This window comes from Hippocampus zosterae, chromosome 2 (assembly GCF_025434085.1).
Source record: "Hippocampus zosterae strain Florida chromosome 2, ASM2543408v3, whole genome shotgun sequence".
NCBI lineage: Eukaryota > Metazoa > Chordata > Actinopteri > Syngnathiformes > Syngnathidae > Hippocampus > Hippocampus zosterae.
The window spans coordinates 24,360,895-24,377,832 of record NC_067452.1 but is presented as its reverse complement, the minus strand read 5'-3'; the positions used below and the strand labels follow the sequence as shown (position 1 = coordinate 24,377,832).

Here is a 16,938-nt window from a genome sequence, read left to right as displayed (position 1 = left end):
AATGTAATATCAGTTCTTGATTATTGTAATGAGCTGATCACGTTAGGCCTGCTGCATATCAAGTGATGGGTCAACGACACTAAATGTGTATATTTGAAAGAGAAAAATGGTGCTTATGAACATCCTAAATTTTGGAGAAATGATGTCATCTCATCCTCTGTAATCCTGCTTTTTATGACGACAGAAAGAAACGGATGTAGGGTCATTTAATAATGCACCGTTTGACCTTAACTAATAGGCCTAGTAGGAAACACAGTGTAAGACACAAACTATTGAAGTACATAAAATGTGTTTATTTTTTATTTTGACACTTTTTTTTAACATTGTAAATATATTTTTCAAATAGAAAGCATTCTTTACAGCATCAGGCAGGAAATGTCTTAACTTTGATCAGGAGCCAGAAGAGGCGTGTTGTCACGCGAGCGCAGTCTGGTGGTGTGCTGGATACAGGGTTAGATTTAGTGCAGTTATTGCATTACAAAGCAACCATCCCCAAAAAGAAGTAGTGCAATTTTTTTTCTCCTCTCCTACTCTCACTAAAGAGGAAGTCCAGATGGTGTAAGGCGTTTCATTTTTCGTTAGGCTTAGTATTGCATACAGAATAAGACAGAGGAAATTAAATAATAACCTCACAAAAATTGTGCTTCATAAATTGGAAATAAACCTAAACCGCTTCATCAGTTGTTCATTCATTGGTCCTCTCTGGCAAAATAGAATGAAAATAGCTAATTGTAGAACTAACACATGCAGGACATCATTCATCAATCCGATCTGGAGACGGTTTTCATTGAAGGACTTTCAAAGTGCGACAAGCGAGTGAGTGCCCAGCTCAACTTGAACTTGTGGGAGTGAGTGAGAGTGCTGTTTGGATCTAAGTGGAGAAGGAAACCGCCCCAAAGACGACCATCACTGCAAGACAACGGGCATAACCAGAAACGATGCATTACTAAAATACTTAACGGTAAAAAGAATCAGAATTCATGCAGCTCTTGCATAGTTTTTTTTGGTCTTTTTTTTTTCTCAATCATGCTGTTTTTTCCCTCTTCAAAATAAAACGTACAACACTAGATACATGTGCGACATAGAAGCAGTAACCAAGTAATTCCCTAAGTCAGCTGGCATGGACCCTATGAGATGCCATCGCAAGCTGATGGCGGAAGAGAACAGAATGATGTTCTGTCATGTCACGGGCAAGTGCTACAGCTGCAAGTCCTTCGCCGCACGCTTGTCACATGAAGCTGAGGGACACCTGAGGGTCGGCCGTGGTCAAATTGCAATACACAAAACGGATGCAGAGAGAATAGCGCGGGATCCGGGGATGCTACAATCAAAGAATGTGCTACAATCAGATGATGGGGTGCTTCAGAGAAGCACTGAGGCATGCAAACATACATTCTTGAAAGCTGCCACTGAACAGCGTCTCATGTGTAGGGATGGGTCAACGTAAACAATTAGGGCACCAACATTCCCTTTTTTTTTTTTTTTTTTTTTTTTTTTAAATAACAGATGTTTACATTGTCTGTGCCCGTCAACATTTTCCATGTGTTCGCGAGTGATTGTGCAGTATTGGAGCGAGAGAGAGGAGATGGAGTAGTGGCATGACACAGACACGTATTGCAACTTCACATTTGCAATGCGCCATTCGCCATCTCCCAAATGTGCAAAACAACAAAAGGTGGATGGCGGCGTGTATCTGAAACACGTGGTCAAATCAAGAAGCAATGTAAATAAATTAGGCGTCCGTTCATATTTACATGATCCGAAAATGCGTTAGTAGTACCTCCCATGTATGGTTTCAACAGTAAACATTTCTACATTAGTTTCACCGTAAAGATCATTCAGCTCCTGTTCTGGCATCAATGTGCAAATACTCTCAAAGGTGATGATACTCTAGTCACACATGCAACAGTAAAGGTGCCTGAACATGTTTTCTTTAAGGCCAGTATACTGTATATGGAGACGTCCTACGATAGAGAAACACGGGCAAAGCAGCGCAAGTTTGCCTGAAGACATTCCATTGCGGAAGAGCCCTGTTGACAATCTTCTCGCAGATGTCAAAATGTCTCCTCTGCGGAGAAAAAGTGATACTCTAAAAATAGACCTGGAGTTGTGGATTTATCAGTAGGTGTCTCGCGGCCAAGGGCGGCTGCGCTGTCGGTTGTTCCTCTGGTTGTGACCCTGCTGCGCTTCACTTTGAAGCAGCCTGTCCTGTGACTCGTGGCTGTTGGCGTTGCGCCCCCCGGCGTGCCCCCGGGGGGCAGGGTACATGCCCCTGTATGTGCGGCCGTGGCAGGGAGAGGCGTACTCATCCTCCTCTTCCTCCTCTTCTTCCCCCGCCTGATGACACGGGCTCCCCTTCTGGCCGTGAGACAGCGAGTCACTGGCCTCGTCCGATGGCATGAGACTGTCCTGCTCCAAGGGGGAGACGGCCTCCTCGCCTGCCTGTTCTTCCGCCTCGCCTTCCTCCTCTTCCTCTTCCCGTTCCTCAGCCTCCATTTCAACGCCCTCGCTCGGCTGCGGCTGGTTCTTGTTCTGGAAGAACAAACGGAGCGTGACTGATGTGGCACAACTAGACAACAAGTGGCTTCACATTTCCGGTTGGTGGCAGCTGTTCTGTCACGTCAGAGTTTTGGTGGATGCAAACGAAGAAGGGTGACAAAAGAATGCAAACACCATGTGAAGAAGAACTTACTAAATGCCACGTCTGATGCCTGAAGCGAAGGCATACGGAGAAGAATAAGAACAGCTCGAGGTGAAGCTTTTATTTATGGTTAGTCACCATGGGTCTCTCATTGAGTAAATGATTGTAGTCATTGAACCAAACTAAACTATTAATTTGTGATTGACAATATGGTCAATATAAAACTTGGTCTCTAGATTGAGACCAATTTGGGTTCACGGGCGCTCTAATTTCTCAATAGTACACCAAAAAAGGAAGCGGTTGCACAAGTGCCACCAGCCTTTTGAGGGGTGGGGCAGGAAAGTAGAAGTGACTTTCAATAGATTTTTGTGACTAGAGCCTGAGTCTCTTATATTTTTAATTTATATCATATATTGTATTCATTGTTTGTTTTTTTAATGCCAATTTTCAATACTGTTGAGAGTAAAAAGTTATTTGATTTCAAAAAAGGATAATGTGGCCTAGGTGAGTGACTGACGTCCATCAGAATTCAAGTGGAAATAGCTGTGGATGATGACAACAATTCACAAATTGTTGAATGTTAAAGTTAAGGTCCGATATGTCCAAGATTCCTAAACAAGACTCTGTCGCAGGGCGTTTTGAACATACTTGCGAATATGTTCGAACATACATGTAGGCTCAGTGCTACAAACGTAGTATTTTCCCATAATGCCACGGGAAATTATGCCTACATTATACCAGTGCATTCAAAACTTAAACAAGTGCAGTGCATAATTTCCCATCATGCGTGCACAAGTCAACACCCTGTGGCATTATGGGGAAATGCTACCATTGGAAATGCTACCATTGTAGCATTTAGCCTAAAGTACATCCGAACGTATTTTCGAGTACATTCAAAAAGTGTTTGAGTACGTTCGAACGCACTTGTGAGTACGTTTGAACCTATTTAAATACTTTTGAATGTACTCGTTTGAAGGTGTTTGCCAGTCAAAATATTTTTCCACCAGCATTGCCATTTCTGTAGTACGTATTGAAAAAAAAAGACCAGACTGATGATTTATTCTTTTTTTTAAGCGTTCCAATCAGTAGTTTCCTGTTTGACGGTTGTCGTGCATTCCTTGTTGAATGTTAAGTTTTGCTTGAGTAAAGCAAATCCTTTTCAACAAGGTGTTTGCAAAGTTTTGTCTGTGTGCACACATTGTTACATCAAAGTAATAAAATGCCAGATAAATGGTCACGATGGAGAGAATGGGGAGGCTACATGGAACACGTGTTATGCACTGTACGCATAGTGTAGTGTGGTCTTATTACGATTATTGTGTAACAGAAAGTACACACATTCCCGATAGCGTCATGTGCCGCTGCGAGGGCTGGCACATTTACGTGGCATGCGTGGAAACGGATCAACACACAAGAAGGAGTAATGAGGAAAGTCTGCCAAATGACACGCAAGTTTAGTCATTTTAGGAATCCGTGTGTCATTCATTGCGGTGAATTCAAAGTGTTGATTCCCTTCAGACCATCAACTCAGGAAGAGAAGGAAGGATGCGGCGTATGAATATACCACTGTCATCCCCATGGTTGGCACAGGTGTGAAGAGGAGTGCGTGTGTGTGTGTGTGTGTTGTATATACCCCACTACTCACCCCAGCTGGTAAAGCCATCATTCAATTAATTCCTGCATTTCAGAAAATGTTAAGCACGGGTGAGTGAGAGGACACACAAGCGAAGACAATTATATCAAAGACACAAGAGTGAGAATTGGGAGACGTTGAAAACAGCGACAAGATAATAACATAACACACAAGTCTCGATGCGGGACGGTCGAGACCAGTGAGGAGCAAGCTCACCTGGAGGCTGGAGATTGCGGACGGTGGGGTCAGCAGACTCTGCTCTAAAAGAGGATTGAGAGGAGTGGTGCCTGGGAGATGTGTGGCCCGCCAGTATATCTCCATGTATTCGGCCAAATGCTCACAGGCATCCTCCAGCTGGTTTTCATCCAAAATGACATCAAACAAATCCTACGGGCAAAAGTACAACTTGGAAAAGGTAGCAAATGATTTAAACAGAAGCGACAGCCACCTTGGTGGTGCTCAAAAGCAAAGCACACCGATCGCGTCCCCAACTGTGGATTAATATGCATTTGCTTCATTTAAACATTATTTTTTTAAAGTGTGTGTGTGCGTGCGTGTGTGTATATGTATATGTACAGTATGTACATTGTCATCACCTCTCCTTTAAAATTATAATAATTGGCGTCATCTTTTCTCTCTTTTGTGACGCTCTTTGTCATAGATTTAACATGACAAACACGTTGACGAATCACAAGCTGCTTGAGATGGTCGAATTTCCAGAAGTGCGGCATCTTCACAAGTATCAAGCATTGTTTTTGAGCCACTGTGATCTCATCCAAAAGGGACCCAATGCTACTATCTACTGGCCAGGATTAGTGATTTTTTTCTCCCCATTTTAATGATCAAAACAGAGTTGGCCGAGACTGTCCGTCCATTCTAATAAAAAATTTTTTTTACACCAATTGTTGTCGGTCCTCGTTAGGATTGCCGTTAATGACATTTGACATCAAAGGTGCTCAAAGAATTTATACACTTTAATCTAAATATGTGATATTTATTCTGTAAGGCAGTGTTTTTCAAACTTTTTGCAGCCAAGGCACACTTCTTTCATTGAAAAAATCTCGCGGCACACCATTAGCTGAAAAAGTGGAGAAAAAAAGCTTATTTTAACAATATTGTGTTATTTTGTGACTACAACCGTTTTTTTAAACATTGAAGAATGACCTTGTAACAGATTAAATTACAATCAAATAAACACAAAGAAAAAACATTTTATAATCTTTCATAATTATTTTTTCACCGTTGTTCTGCATTCATGCGTCACAAATTCACTTGCCTCTTCGAGTCTAAACACAAGGCTAGCTGTTACTGCTCCCTAGCGTTATGGAAGGGTACTGCAAGATTACTTTGCCGGGCAAGAGAGCGCACAGGCGTACAAATTGGATATTTTCCCGCGGCACAGCTGACAAGGTCTCGCGGCACACCAGTGTGCCATGGCACAGGGTTTGAAAAACACTGCTGTAAGGGAATAGAATTACATTTTTTCCTGTTTAATTAAGTAATGCCAGTGCATGTACTGTATTCTGTTATCCCCAAAGCCTAATTATATGAATAGCAAATATTTTACCATCTTGGAAATCGAAGCTCATTCAAATATTCTGACAGGAAATGATAGTTCACTCACGAGGGGGCACTGAGAAAGTTTGTCTGCAGCCATCATCTGAACATTCAGGTGCTTGCTCTGAGATTTCCCCCTGGACTTGATCAGCCTCTGGAGCACCTGAGATGAGTAGAAAGCACAGAGTTGGTCCACCCGGTGTTCGAAAAGAATGTGATTGTGTACGGTACCTTTGGCGAGGAGACTTTCACGTAGACGACGATGGGAGCAAGGGAGGTTTTGGCGAGCTGTGCGGGATGGTTGATGGTGTCCGCATCCAAAACCACAAGCTGCAGCGTTTTGGCGAGTTCAAATATCCTCTCGATTTCACTCTGAACCTCGGCTGCATGAACGGCAAACATTTTCCATGTTCAACCCTTGCACTTATGTCCATCAAAAAAGTAGCAAGCTTTTTAACGTGATTTTATTTTATTTTATTTTTTACCCAAACTGGAGCGAGTGTTGGACCTCTCCATTATGGGTCTTTTATTGAGGACGGATCTTTTAGCTAGGGACAAGTCGGCAGTGACACGGGTGATTGAGATTCTGCAGTTTCAGTGAAAGTGTCAAAAAGATACAGTCAATGCAATATTTGGGCAGCATTGATTAAACCAGAGATGTAGTAAATGGTGAGCTCGCTGATGTCTACTGACCTTCCTTCAAATCTGTGTTTTAGGAAGTCAAAGAGGGCTTTCTGCATCATATCTGTAACCTGGGGGCAAGGGAGAACAAAATGATTGATGCAACTGTCTTGTGTTTCCTCTGTTAGCCAGAGGTCAAATACAGCACGCTGACCTCGTAACCCTTGAGAGATGGACCCACGAGGACCATCGGCCTCATGGATGGCACCACATCGTACGGAGGGACGAGTTCCTGCCACACACAAGGCAAGGCAAAGGGTGAAAGAGATGGCACGACAAAGGATGGGCAGAGGGAATTGGGGAAAAGGCAAGCAGAGAAAACGTCAAAAACAAAACGAATAGGTTCACCTACCTGTTTTTGCCTCAGTTTAGCTTTTGAAAGTAAAAAAGCGATTTAAGTTGATTCCGATCAAAACACTGGCAGCAGTCGAATCAACAAGGTGCATGTGTAATACTTACATTCGCCTGCAGATGGTGGTGTGGTCCTCCAGTTTCCAGTCACCATGTCTCCTAAACTGGAGGAGTTGCCACCTGTTTTCCTGCAATGCCAAACCACAATATTACATAAAGTCCATAGAACCTTAAAAAATGTCTGTCCATTGAAAGCCCTAATTCACCTGCTCGCTTTATTTAAACTCAGTATCTTTGTTTATCATGCTGGCAATAAACCAGATTCCAAAATAAGACCGCAAACGGCAAGGTACCTCTGTTTCTGCTCTTGCTTGAGTCTCATCGCCTCCAGTCGCAAGGGGCTGGGGATGAAGGCGATGTCAGCTCCCTCTTTGACGAGACGGCCGATCCACCAATCATTACTGTACTTCTGTTAAATGGACAACTGTTTCAGCATCACGCCAACGGGTGCTGCTTAAACGCTGAGGTTGTTGGAAGGAGTCGCGATCGCTCACTTCTTTGATATGCAGGAAGTCTTTGGCATCAAAGTTGACTGCAGCGCCCTGTACGGGACAATCCTCATCCAGAGCTCCACAGTAACTCACATTTGTCTTTACTGCGAACGCCACAGGTTTGGACTGGTTAAAAAAAAAAAAGTTACTGGCACATTCAACATGACTTGACAATAATTAATCGGTTAACCGACAACCAATCAAATTCAAAGCTAATTATTTTGGATTATCATTTAGATGATACTTTTTGAATTAAAATGTGTCCAAATGCTCAACATGTCTGCTTCTCAAAAGTCAATATTGTCTGATCTACACAGTGCTCGATGAAAGTGGACTTTGTGCTGAATCTAAATATAATAGTTGCTTTTTGGAAGACAATGATCAACTTTGGATCAAAGCCGCGACAGAATCCTAATCAGTTTAAGTTTGTGCATTTATTACACTTGTCAATTTGAAACATTCTCATGCGTTTGAATAAGGATATGGAATTTAAATATATATTTTTGAAATCCGGAATATCAAATAATCAGCAATAATTGACAGATTAATCAGTATTCAAATAACACGTAAAGCCACCTGTGATTACAATTTGCTGTTGACCAGTCAAAGTGTTAGTTGCAGCCCTACTTTCATTAGAAATAAAATTGATATTTGATGAGTACCACTTCGTGCAATAAGATCCTTTTTTTCGGGGTCTGGATTCTTGTTCTAAGGTTCTGAATTAAGCTTCCCCCCATACATCGTTAATGTTCACATGCCACATGATGAGCAAAAAATAACCACCGAAGAATAAATAATGATGCCTAGAACAATGTATTTCCTGGCATGAAATCATTGGCTCTCCTACCTTAGCTCTGTCGAGCTGAAGTTGTGCCTGGCGTTCGGCTTCACGCCGATACGCCTCGCGATCTTCCTCTGCTGACAGGTCGGAATCCGACGGTCTACTGGTATAGGACTCAGCCGACCCCTGGTGAGACAGCGTGAGGCAATGGAAGAATCGTTATGCAGTCATTTCCATATTTGCATCTAGCACGTGCTGTGTTTTGTGTGCTTTACACGTGTCTGTTCACCCCAACATGCTCATAAGGGAATTAGTTGGTGAGTGTGTGTGTGTGTGTTTGTGTTTGTGTACAACACAATGTGCTGCTCGACAGCCCCCCCCCCCCACCCCATCCTATGGAAGACCAAATATAGCGCAAAGGAGGAAACCGCATCCTCTTTTTGCCTGCTTGGCCCCATTCCATCCCATCATCCCCCACAGTGCAGCACGTATACATCCTTTTTTGCCTTGTTTATTCTCCAAAGGCACCTCCTCATTTGCAAAATATATACTCACGATCATTTTTCACTCCTTGTGGTTTAAGGACGCATCCCAGTTTGGCTTTGGCATTGTGCTACAAACAAAACTGATTAAACAAAGGCAAACGTGACTAGTGCTGTGAAGTGGTTCAGTGTGCATTTGTGTAATCTCTCTCTATTTGATACCTACTTGCGTAAGAGGAGTGCAGAAAATGACAAAAAAGTAAAATAGATCAATTAATAAAAGACAGTCACTATGACTTAAATATAGAAACCTTTCACATACGGTATATATTTATCTTACTGTATCTATGGAATAAATTCATTTAATAAATTCAAATGAAGTTTTCACAACAAGACAAAAACACCCGAGAGCCATCTCTGACTCCTAAACTTGACAATACAATACAATACAGTACATGCCGATTTATTTAGCGCTTTCACAACAGCGGCAGCTGTAACAAAGCGCTTAACAAAACAGTTAACATAAAGTAAAATAATAAACACAACACATAACATAAAACACGGACAGTCGTGCCAGACTCCATCCACCCATCCATCCATTTTCTGACCCGCTTATCCTTACAAAGGTCGCGGAGGGTATTGGAGCCTACCCTAGGCGTCTTCGGGCACTAGGCGGGGGACACCCTGAACCGGCTGCCAGCCAATCGCAGGGCACACAGAGACAAACAACCATCCTCGCTCACACTCACACCTAGGGACACTTTGGAGTGTTCCATTAACCTGCTACGCATGTTTTTGGAATGTGGCAGGAAATCAGACTGCCCGGAGAAAACTCATGCAGGCATGGGAAGAAGATGCAAACTCCACACAGGAAGGCCGGAGACGGAATCGAACCCTGCAACTCTGCACCGTGAGGCCGACAGGCTAACCAGTCGACCACCTGTATACTTATATATTTATTTTTGGATTAAGTGAATCCAAAAATAAAAGAAATGCTCATCTGAAAATAATTCATCTCATATCACCACGTATTTCCTGTGTCACCCTGAAGAGAAGAGCTAGCGATCAGCTCTCCTCCGTGTGTGTGTGTGTGTGTGTGTGTGTGTGTGTTTGTGTGTGTTTGTGTCTCAACGTTTGATCTGATTTCTCGCTTTCATAAGATCTGCTGCAACAGCGGCAAGCGGCAGTTGAGAAATAAAAGAGAATGAGGGGGATGGATGGAGTCAACCATTGGACATATACTGAGAGTTGAAGACTGTTTACGAGGGCAAGTGGGCAGGACTGACAGATGGCTTGAAAGGCAAACGGGTTCAGGGTGTGGTCTTGTTCAATGATCTTCAGGTCACGGGGATTAAATTGAAGGCGTTTCCTTTCTACTCTTCACAAATGGCAAAACCAGTGACCTGGCTTATGCAGAAATCGTCCGAAAGGAAGCTTTCATTATCAATAATAAGCAAGCAAAAGTCCTCCCAGAGTCAAAGTTTCAGGATTATTGTTTCCATTTACCTTTGCACTTTTAAAACAAATTTTACATTGAAACATGGACTATGCCAAGATACACCCCATGACCATCTCATAAAACCATCAAAAGACAAAGTTTCAACAATACCCAAAAGTGCCAGCACACATACAAAATCGATAGATATGCAGATATGAATGACCAGTTTGCACAGAATTTGGAGCATCCTGCCACGTGGTCTCTTTTTTGGGCTGGGAGAAATAATTGATTCTTCGATGCATTACAACAGCAATATCATATTTTCGGATTCAATTAATACGTTTCAATTCTCAATTATTCAATAAGACAATGCTTCCAGAAGAGACAAAGTAGAACTTGGCAGTGCAGCAGCTGCTTGACAGAGCAACATACAAACACTGTAGTGGAAATAAGACACTAAAATGTGACATGTGCATCCCAAAACCTAAAGCAGGTAAACAAAAATAGCAACAGTAATAATATTCAAATGTTGTGTATGTTGATTTTTCAGCAAAAATTAATTAAATTAAAGACTTGCTTTTCATGTGGATTTCTTGTCCAGCAGTTTTGTGCTGTCCTTGAATTGTAATTTTTATGCACGTTTGCACTGGGGGGGGAATACAGTATGTGGTTATTTTGTTGTTGGCTTCAAGCCTTTTATTGTTGTGTTTGGATAACGGATCTGTTGTACATGCAAAAATATATGATTAAAAATGTAAGAAATTAGGAGCACATACTTTGCACGTATGCACATATTTTATCCATATTTTAAATGACATTTCTGTTATACATCTGGTTAGGGAATGCGTGGTCCCATGCGACCTCCGAGTCACACTGATGACAAGTTGTGGCTGCCATCAGCGTTTAAATTGTGCCTCCCTGCTCTCGTGCACCTGAACACGTAGTCAGGGTGAAGACATGCGTGTTTTCGCGTATAGTCTCGGTACCAAGTTTTTGTTTAAGTACTATTTTATTTTGATGATCTGGCTTTTCATGCGTGTACAAAGTGTTACATTGTTTTTCGTTCGTAGTTTGTGGGCTTTCCTTTCTTGCTCTTTTGTGCAAGCACCTTTTGTTAGTCGTTTTTGATTTACCTCCTGGTCCTCATTGTGGACCAGCGCTTTATGTTCTCGCTTATTTTCGGTTCGATTAAGAATTTAAATTGTCTTTACATCGGAGACCTTGTTTTTGTCTACGTTTTTTGGATCCCCCTCCCTAACTCGGTTTATCCGAGTTCGTAACAGTTGTGTTTTCTTTTGGGATAATTGGAAGTTGGACCGTAACAATCCAGGTTCCAAAACCCAAGTCCTTCAGATGAGTTTTGCCTTCACTGTTAATGTATGTCTGACTCAAGGAGCAATATTTACCGTAATCTATACAAAGGCAGGATTGTTGTTCTGGTCAAATAATGTGCCAAGACTGCATGTGCATATGAAAACCAGATTGTATCACTTGCTGCAAAAAATAAAAAATCAAATCAAATAAATACCAAAACGGAATGTATTATACAGGAGGCTGAAACAGGCCCCCCTCATCTCCCAACAGCAAAAAATGCAAACGTCAGAGATTTGAGAATCCAGTCACCAAAAATCTAGGGAAAATAAAAAAGAATTCTATTAACTGCACAGTCGTAATTCAATGTCAAAAAATGACATCTGCATAGTTTTCTGGCACACAAAGCCATAAATCACAGTGCAGTTATATCAATATCAAAGTCAAGATATGTCAATTGATCAATCTGAGAAGGGGGAGGAGGAGGAGGTTAGTCTGGAGGGGAAACGAGGGAATGGAATTAAAAAAGAAAAGCAGGTAGAGCGAGGAATGAAGTTAACCAAAGCGTCATTGAAAGCTTGAAAATAATGGAGGGTAGAAGACAATGCTCACTATGTTGTGAGTCCTCTTTACAAATGCAAAATCCTGTGAATAATAATAATTATGATAATGATGAATAAGATGAAGAATTTGTTGATTTTATATATATAGCAAATCAGGACACTTTATTATACAGAGGAACATTTGATTTTCAAGCATAATTGTTTTTTTGGGGTACGTGTTATTCACTGGGTTTTTATGTTAAGTCAGTTAATGTGGCGGAGCTGCTGGTAACTATTTCCTGCCTCTCTGTACACATCAGTGCATACTGCATACAGACTGAGCCTGTCCCTCACCCACGATTGGAGGCAGACAGCAGCCACCCCACCTAATGCCAATAACCGGTAACCTATTTGCAACTCTTGCTCCAAAAACTTCCCAGAAAGAAAAAAGCCACGAAAGGCCTAGCAACACTCAGTCCTACTTATGGCAGCATGCTGCTGCAGAAATGAGTCATACGCCACAGCTCCTCCATGGACACCCCACCCCACCTCAGACGAGAAACTCTCTCCTCTGTTGGGGGAAGTGGCCTCCCACTGCATTCAACATATTTTGTCAGATCACCTATGGGTGCCAGCGCCAATGCGGAGGGAGATGAGGTGATGACTGAGACGGGCTCGAGTGAGCATCAAACCCACGCATCATGTCACCCGAGGCCCCGACAGGGAACATCATGAATATTTAATGCCGCTGCAAAATTTTCAGGGGCTCTGGAGGTTGTCATTAGCCCCCCCCTGCACCCCCCCCCCCCCTGATCAGGAGAACTAATGTTCCCTCCTGAAGAAGGTGTCTGCTCAGCAACCCTTTTTCTTTCAGCTGCCCCACTTCCTTGTGTAAACACTTCTTGCCTGAGAACACGATACATAGATGCACATGTTCGAGCAACAAAGGAAATATCGACATCCAAGTACTTAGCGCCTTGCTAAGTACAAACGCAATATATGCAGGGCAAAGAAATTCTACACTCTCATGTTGAAATACTGACTTCGACGGATGATAAACCCGTGTATGAACTGCGAATCAAATGCGTTGGTAAGATTTGAACTTGACTCCTAGCTACTGGAGGTATCCACCTCAGAAATAACAAACGCAGCCAATTAAAACTGCCTCACCAGGACACCATCAAATTAACAGAGATGCTTCATAACAAACAGCACAAGCAATTTGCCAAATCTTAATTTAGGTCTCTAACATGAGCTTGACCCAAAAACTTTAATTACAATTTGAGACTCTGCTGGGATTTTTCATGTAACCGTCGCATATTTAAGCACCTTGTTGCCCTCTTCTGATCAAAGTAAAAACTACAACTCGGGAGCGTCAATGATGAACAATGTTACTTTGCTGTTTGAATGTTAATTTATTGTTTAGGACAAAAATAACACCACAAATCGATGCTTGATTTTTTTCAACAAGCCTACACATGGAAAGGCCCGGCCAGTGTCTTTGACTTCTTTCATGCCTGAATGAGATCTTTAGATGGCCCAAAATGACCTAGGTACAACCGAATGACTGCATTGTTAATCTCAATCTCTCCTCACGATGGACAACAAAGTAGTCCATAATACAAACAGAAATGAGTAAGAATGTTGTTTTATTGTTATGGACCTTCATGTGCTGCTGCTGCCAAGTCACTCTTGCAAAATAAATTGTCCTGGCCAGAGTTTTTTTTCTTTTTAATCGGGTTAAATAAAGGTCAAAAAGAAGAGGAGAAAGAAGTGACGAAAATGTTTTACCTGCCGTTTGATAAAACTAGATGTTGTGTCCGAGGACGTGCTGCCATCCGAGCGTTTGAAGCGACTCTTGCGTTTAGGCAACTTCCTGGGCAGCTGTGGACAAACAAAGGAACAGCAACACATAGAACAGATCAATATTCTAATACTTATTGTGTCTTTGTTGCAAATTCAATTGTACATATCATTGTATTGCATTTTTTGACATTTTACACAATATCCTAACTTCATTGGAATTGAGGTTTGTGCAATAAAAAAGGGGTAGAAGCCCAGTGGACTAGCTAGCACATCTGCCGCACGTGTCTGGGATTCAAGGTTTGAAACTTGGCGTCAGACTCCTTGTGTGGAGTTTGCATTTTCTTTCCTTTCTTCTATGGGTTTTCTCTGGCATCCACACAAAAAAACCCACAATATAGGTTAAGTGGAAACTCTATACAGCACTTTACTGTATTGTGTAGAAGTGTGAATGTGAGTGTGAACGTTTGTATGCCCTGGGACTGGTCTGGTGACCAGTCCGAGTTGTAGCCCACCTCTTGCCCAATTTCAGGTGGGTTTGGATTTTGCTCACTCGTGTCACATATGAGGGTAAATGCTCAAATGGATGGATTTCCACTCCTATGCATAACAACTTAAATCATTGAATTGATCAAAGTTACATGCTGCTGCTTTAGTGCCAGGTAAACACTTATCACATAAACTGCATATTCAGTTTAAAAAGAAAAAGAACTAACATTGCATTGGTTTTGATATTTTGAGAACGATTCACACATTTTGATCACCAACGTAGACAATTTTAAACAATCAAAATCTCTCAAATTGCAGGCGAATTTATGTTAACGTTATCATTAACACCGTCAGTGTATTTTTCACGATCGGTATCTGTTCCTAACACGAAAGCTAGATTTCATCTTGAAACATATTGTAGCAGCCCCTCTGAAAGAGAGGTTGAGTGGAAAAGAGCCGATGTTTTCTCGAACTGCAGCTTTCCTCAAATCACAAATTAACACTGCAGGAGGATGCATTTCGCAGTTGTCTTAAATGAATAAATCAGTCATCTTAAATGCTAAAGGCCCTGTACATTGAGGCTACAGGTGAAGGAGATGATCACAGTCGTGTTTGCGTTTCTGATTGCCGCAAAAATACAAGCAGCACCTGCATCAATACTGTCATTTTGTGTGGAAAGATGGCTATCAATATGACATCGTCATTTAAATCCTTTTTGGGCTTTGTTTTTTGTTGTTGTTGTTGTTTTTTTTGTCGATCGAGCCTTAACTGCAGAAAAAAAGAAAGAGGGTCGCCTATAAGCCAAAACGCGACGCGTTCACTTTCACCCACACGGTAACGACTCAACCCTTGGTCATCTTCAGTCCTCCGAACCTACCTGGAAATAGTGCGACTGGGTGCCGCTTTCCACAGTCGAGAGCGGGTCTACGGGCGGAGTGGACATGGTGACGGCGGGCACCGCGGAGCGTGAGCGGGGGAGGAGGCGGAATGCACGCGGACATGGGTTACAAGAGGTGGGCAGAGGAAGGAGGCGACGGCAAACACATCGAATCAGGGATTCAAAGAGCGAGTAGAAGCCGCAACTCAACGGCGATGCGATCGGGCAAAAAAACTACATAACCCCAAAAACGCGTGACAGTGGCAGCAGAACAGGAGAGGAGCTGTAATGATGACGCGCCTTGGAGACTGAAGCTGAGGCTGCCTGCCTGCACAGGTCCGTACTAAGTGCCTCCTTGCCGGGGGTGTCCAAACTGGCTCAGATGGATGCAAAATGCCTCCACACGGCAATAAAGACAGACCGTTGTCATAATTCCCCCTTTAAACTTAAATTGAAATTCGTGTAACTTGAATACATGTATTTGGCTACTTAACAGAGTGTCTGAAAATTTGGGGGTTTGGCGAGGGGTCTCAGATATGATTTGAGAGCATCTTTGCATGTCAGATACCAACATGGCCACCATGCCTACACTGCCCTTCATAATTATTGGCACCCCTAGTTAAGCATCTAATAAACTCTGATTTTGTCTGAATAATATAGCACCAACATGAAAAAAACAAACAAGCAATAGGAAAATCCAACCTTAAATTGAAGTGGACTTAAAAATATCTTACATTAATGTTATATATTACCATGTGCGCTACATTTATAGCACCCCCGCAGTTAATACTTTATACAACCCGCCAGCCCTCAAATGAGCACCTAATCTATAATGTTTCACAATATAGGAGAATACAGAAAGAGGCATCGACAACCATTCCTCTAAACATAATCTCTCTAAATCAGAGGTCTCAAATTCATGGTCCTGGTGCCATTTGTGGCCAGCATGATATTTTGCAGCTCCCTACTTGACATCAAAGTTGAATGTTAGTGTAGGCAGCGAAAGTCAGCAAAACAATAGCGAGTCACATAGAGCAACATATATAGTACTAAATGTTTACAGTATTTTGTTATTTATACACTAACCTAACCTTACTTATACATATATATATATATATATATATATATATATATATATATATATATATATATATATATATATATATATATATATATATATATATATATATATATATAAAATCCTCATCTCACCCCTCGGGTGGTGTCCGTCCCTCATTCAGCTCGGGTCCTCTACCAGAGGCCAGGAAGCTTGAGGGTTCTGCGCAGTATCCTTGCTGTTCCCAGCACTGCACATTTCTGGACTGAGATGTCCGATGTTGTTCCAGGGATCTGTTGCAACCACTCATCTAGTTTGGGGGTCACTGCCCCGAGTGCTCCGACCACCACAGGCACGACTGTCACCTTTACCTTCCAGGCTCTCTCCAGCTCCTCTCTGAGCCCTTGGTATTTCTCGAGTTTCTCATGTTCCTTCTTCCTGATGTTTCCATCACTTGGGACCGCTACATCCACTACAACGGCTTTCCTCTGCCCTTTATCTATGATCACGATATCTGGTTGGTTCGCCATTACCATCTTGTCAGTCTGGATCTGGAAGTCCCACAGGATCTTCGCTCTGTCATTCTCCACCACCTTCGGAGGTGTTTCCCATTTTGACCTTGGGGTTTCCAGCCCATACTCCGCACAGATGTTTCGGTAGACTATGCCAGCCACCTGGTTATGGCGATCCATTTAGGCTTTCCCTGCCAGCATCTTACACCCTGCAGTTATGTGTTGGATCGTC

The 16,938-nt window shown here is 42.3% G+C and overlaps 2 protein-coding genes across 3 annotated transcripts in view; both read right to left on the bottom strand.

The window, feature by feature from the left end:
• Positions 1-4,177, bottom strand: part of naca (nascent polypeptide associated complex subunit alpha) — a 52,483-nt gene extending 48,306 nt beyond the window's left edge. Inside the window, exon 1 of one of the 2 annotated variants that reach the window (XM_052057079.1) lies at positions 4,166-4,177. The gene's annotated coding sequence lies outside the window, so the exon portion shown is untranslated. The remainder of the gene's footprint in view (positions 1-4,165) is intronic. The other variant, XM_052057076.1, reaches the window with a different exon arrangement.
• Positions 273-15,468, bottom strand: LOC127595531 (voltage-dependent L-type calcium channel subunit beta-3-like). The gene is made up of 14 exons (XM_052057123.1): positions 15,138-15,468; positions 13,760-13,852; positions 8,262-8,381; positions 7,418-7,540; positions 7,217-7,332; positions 6,972-7,051; positions 6,865-6,884; positions 6,667-6,744; positions 6,525-6,583; positions 6,317-6,417; positions 6,063-6,214; positions 5,899-5,994; positions 4,491-4,661; positions 273-2,532 (listed from the first exon to the last, which is right to left on the bottom strand). The coding sequence occupies exons 1-14, from the start codon at positions 15,201-15,203 to the stop codon at positions 2,119-2,121; spliced, it is 1,689 nt and encodes a 562-aa protein (XP_051913083.1). The 5' UTR covers positions 15,204-15,468; the 3' UTR covers positions 273-2,118.
• Between the last annotated feature and the right edge of the window lie 1,470 nt (positions 15,469-16,938).

Bases quoted from the DNA above. Each gene is read 5' to 3' on its own strand.
- LOC127595531 (XM_052057123.1), bottom strand. From the start codon at position 15,203: ATGTCCACTCCGCCCGTAGACCCGCTCTCGACTGTGGAAAGCGGCACC. The intron at 7,541-8,261 runs GTAGGAGAGCCA...TTTTTTAACCAG, and splicing joins TTCAGCTCGACAGAGCTAAG to TCCAAACCTGTGGCGTTCGC. The intron at 6,885-6,971 runs GTAAGTATTACA...TACTTTCAAAAG, and splicing joins ACCACCATCTGCAGGCGAAT to CTAAACTGAGGCAAAAACAG.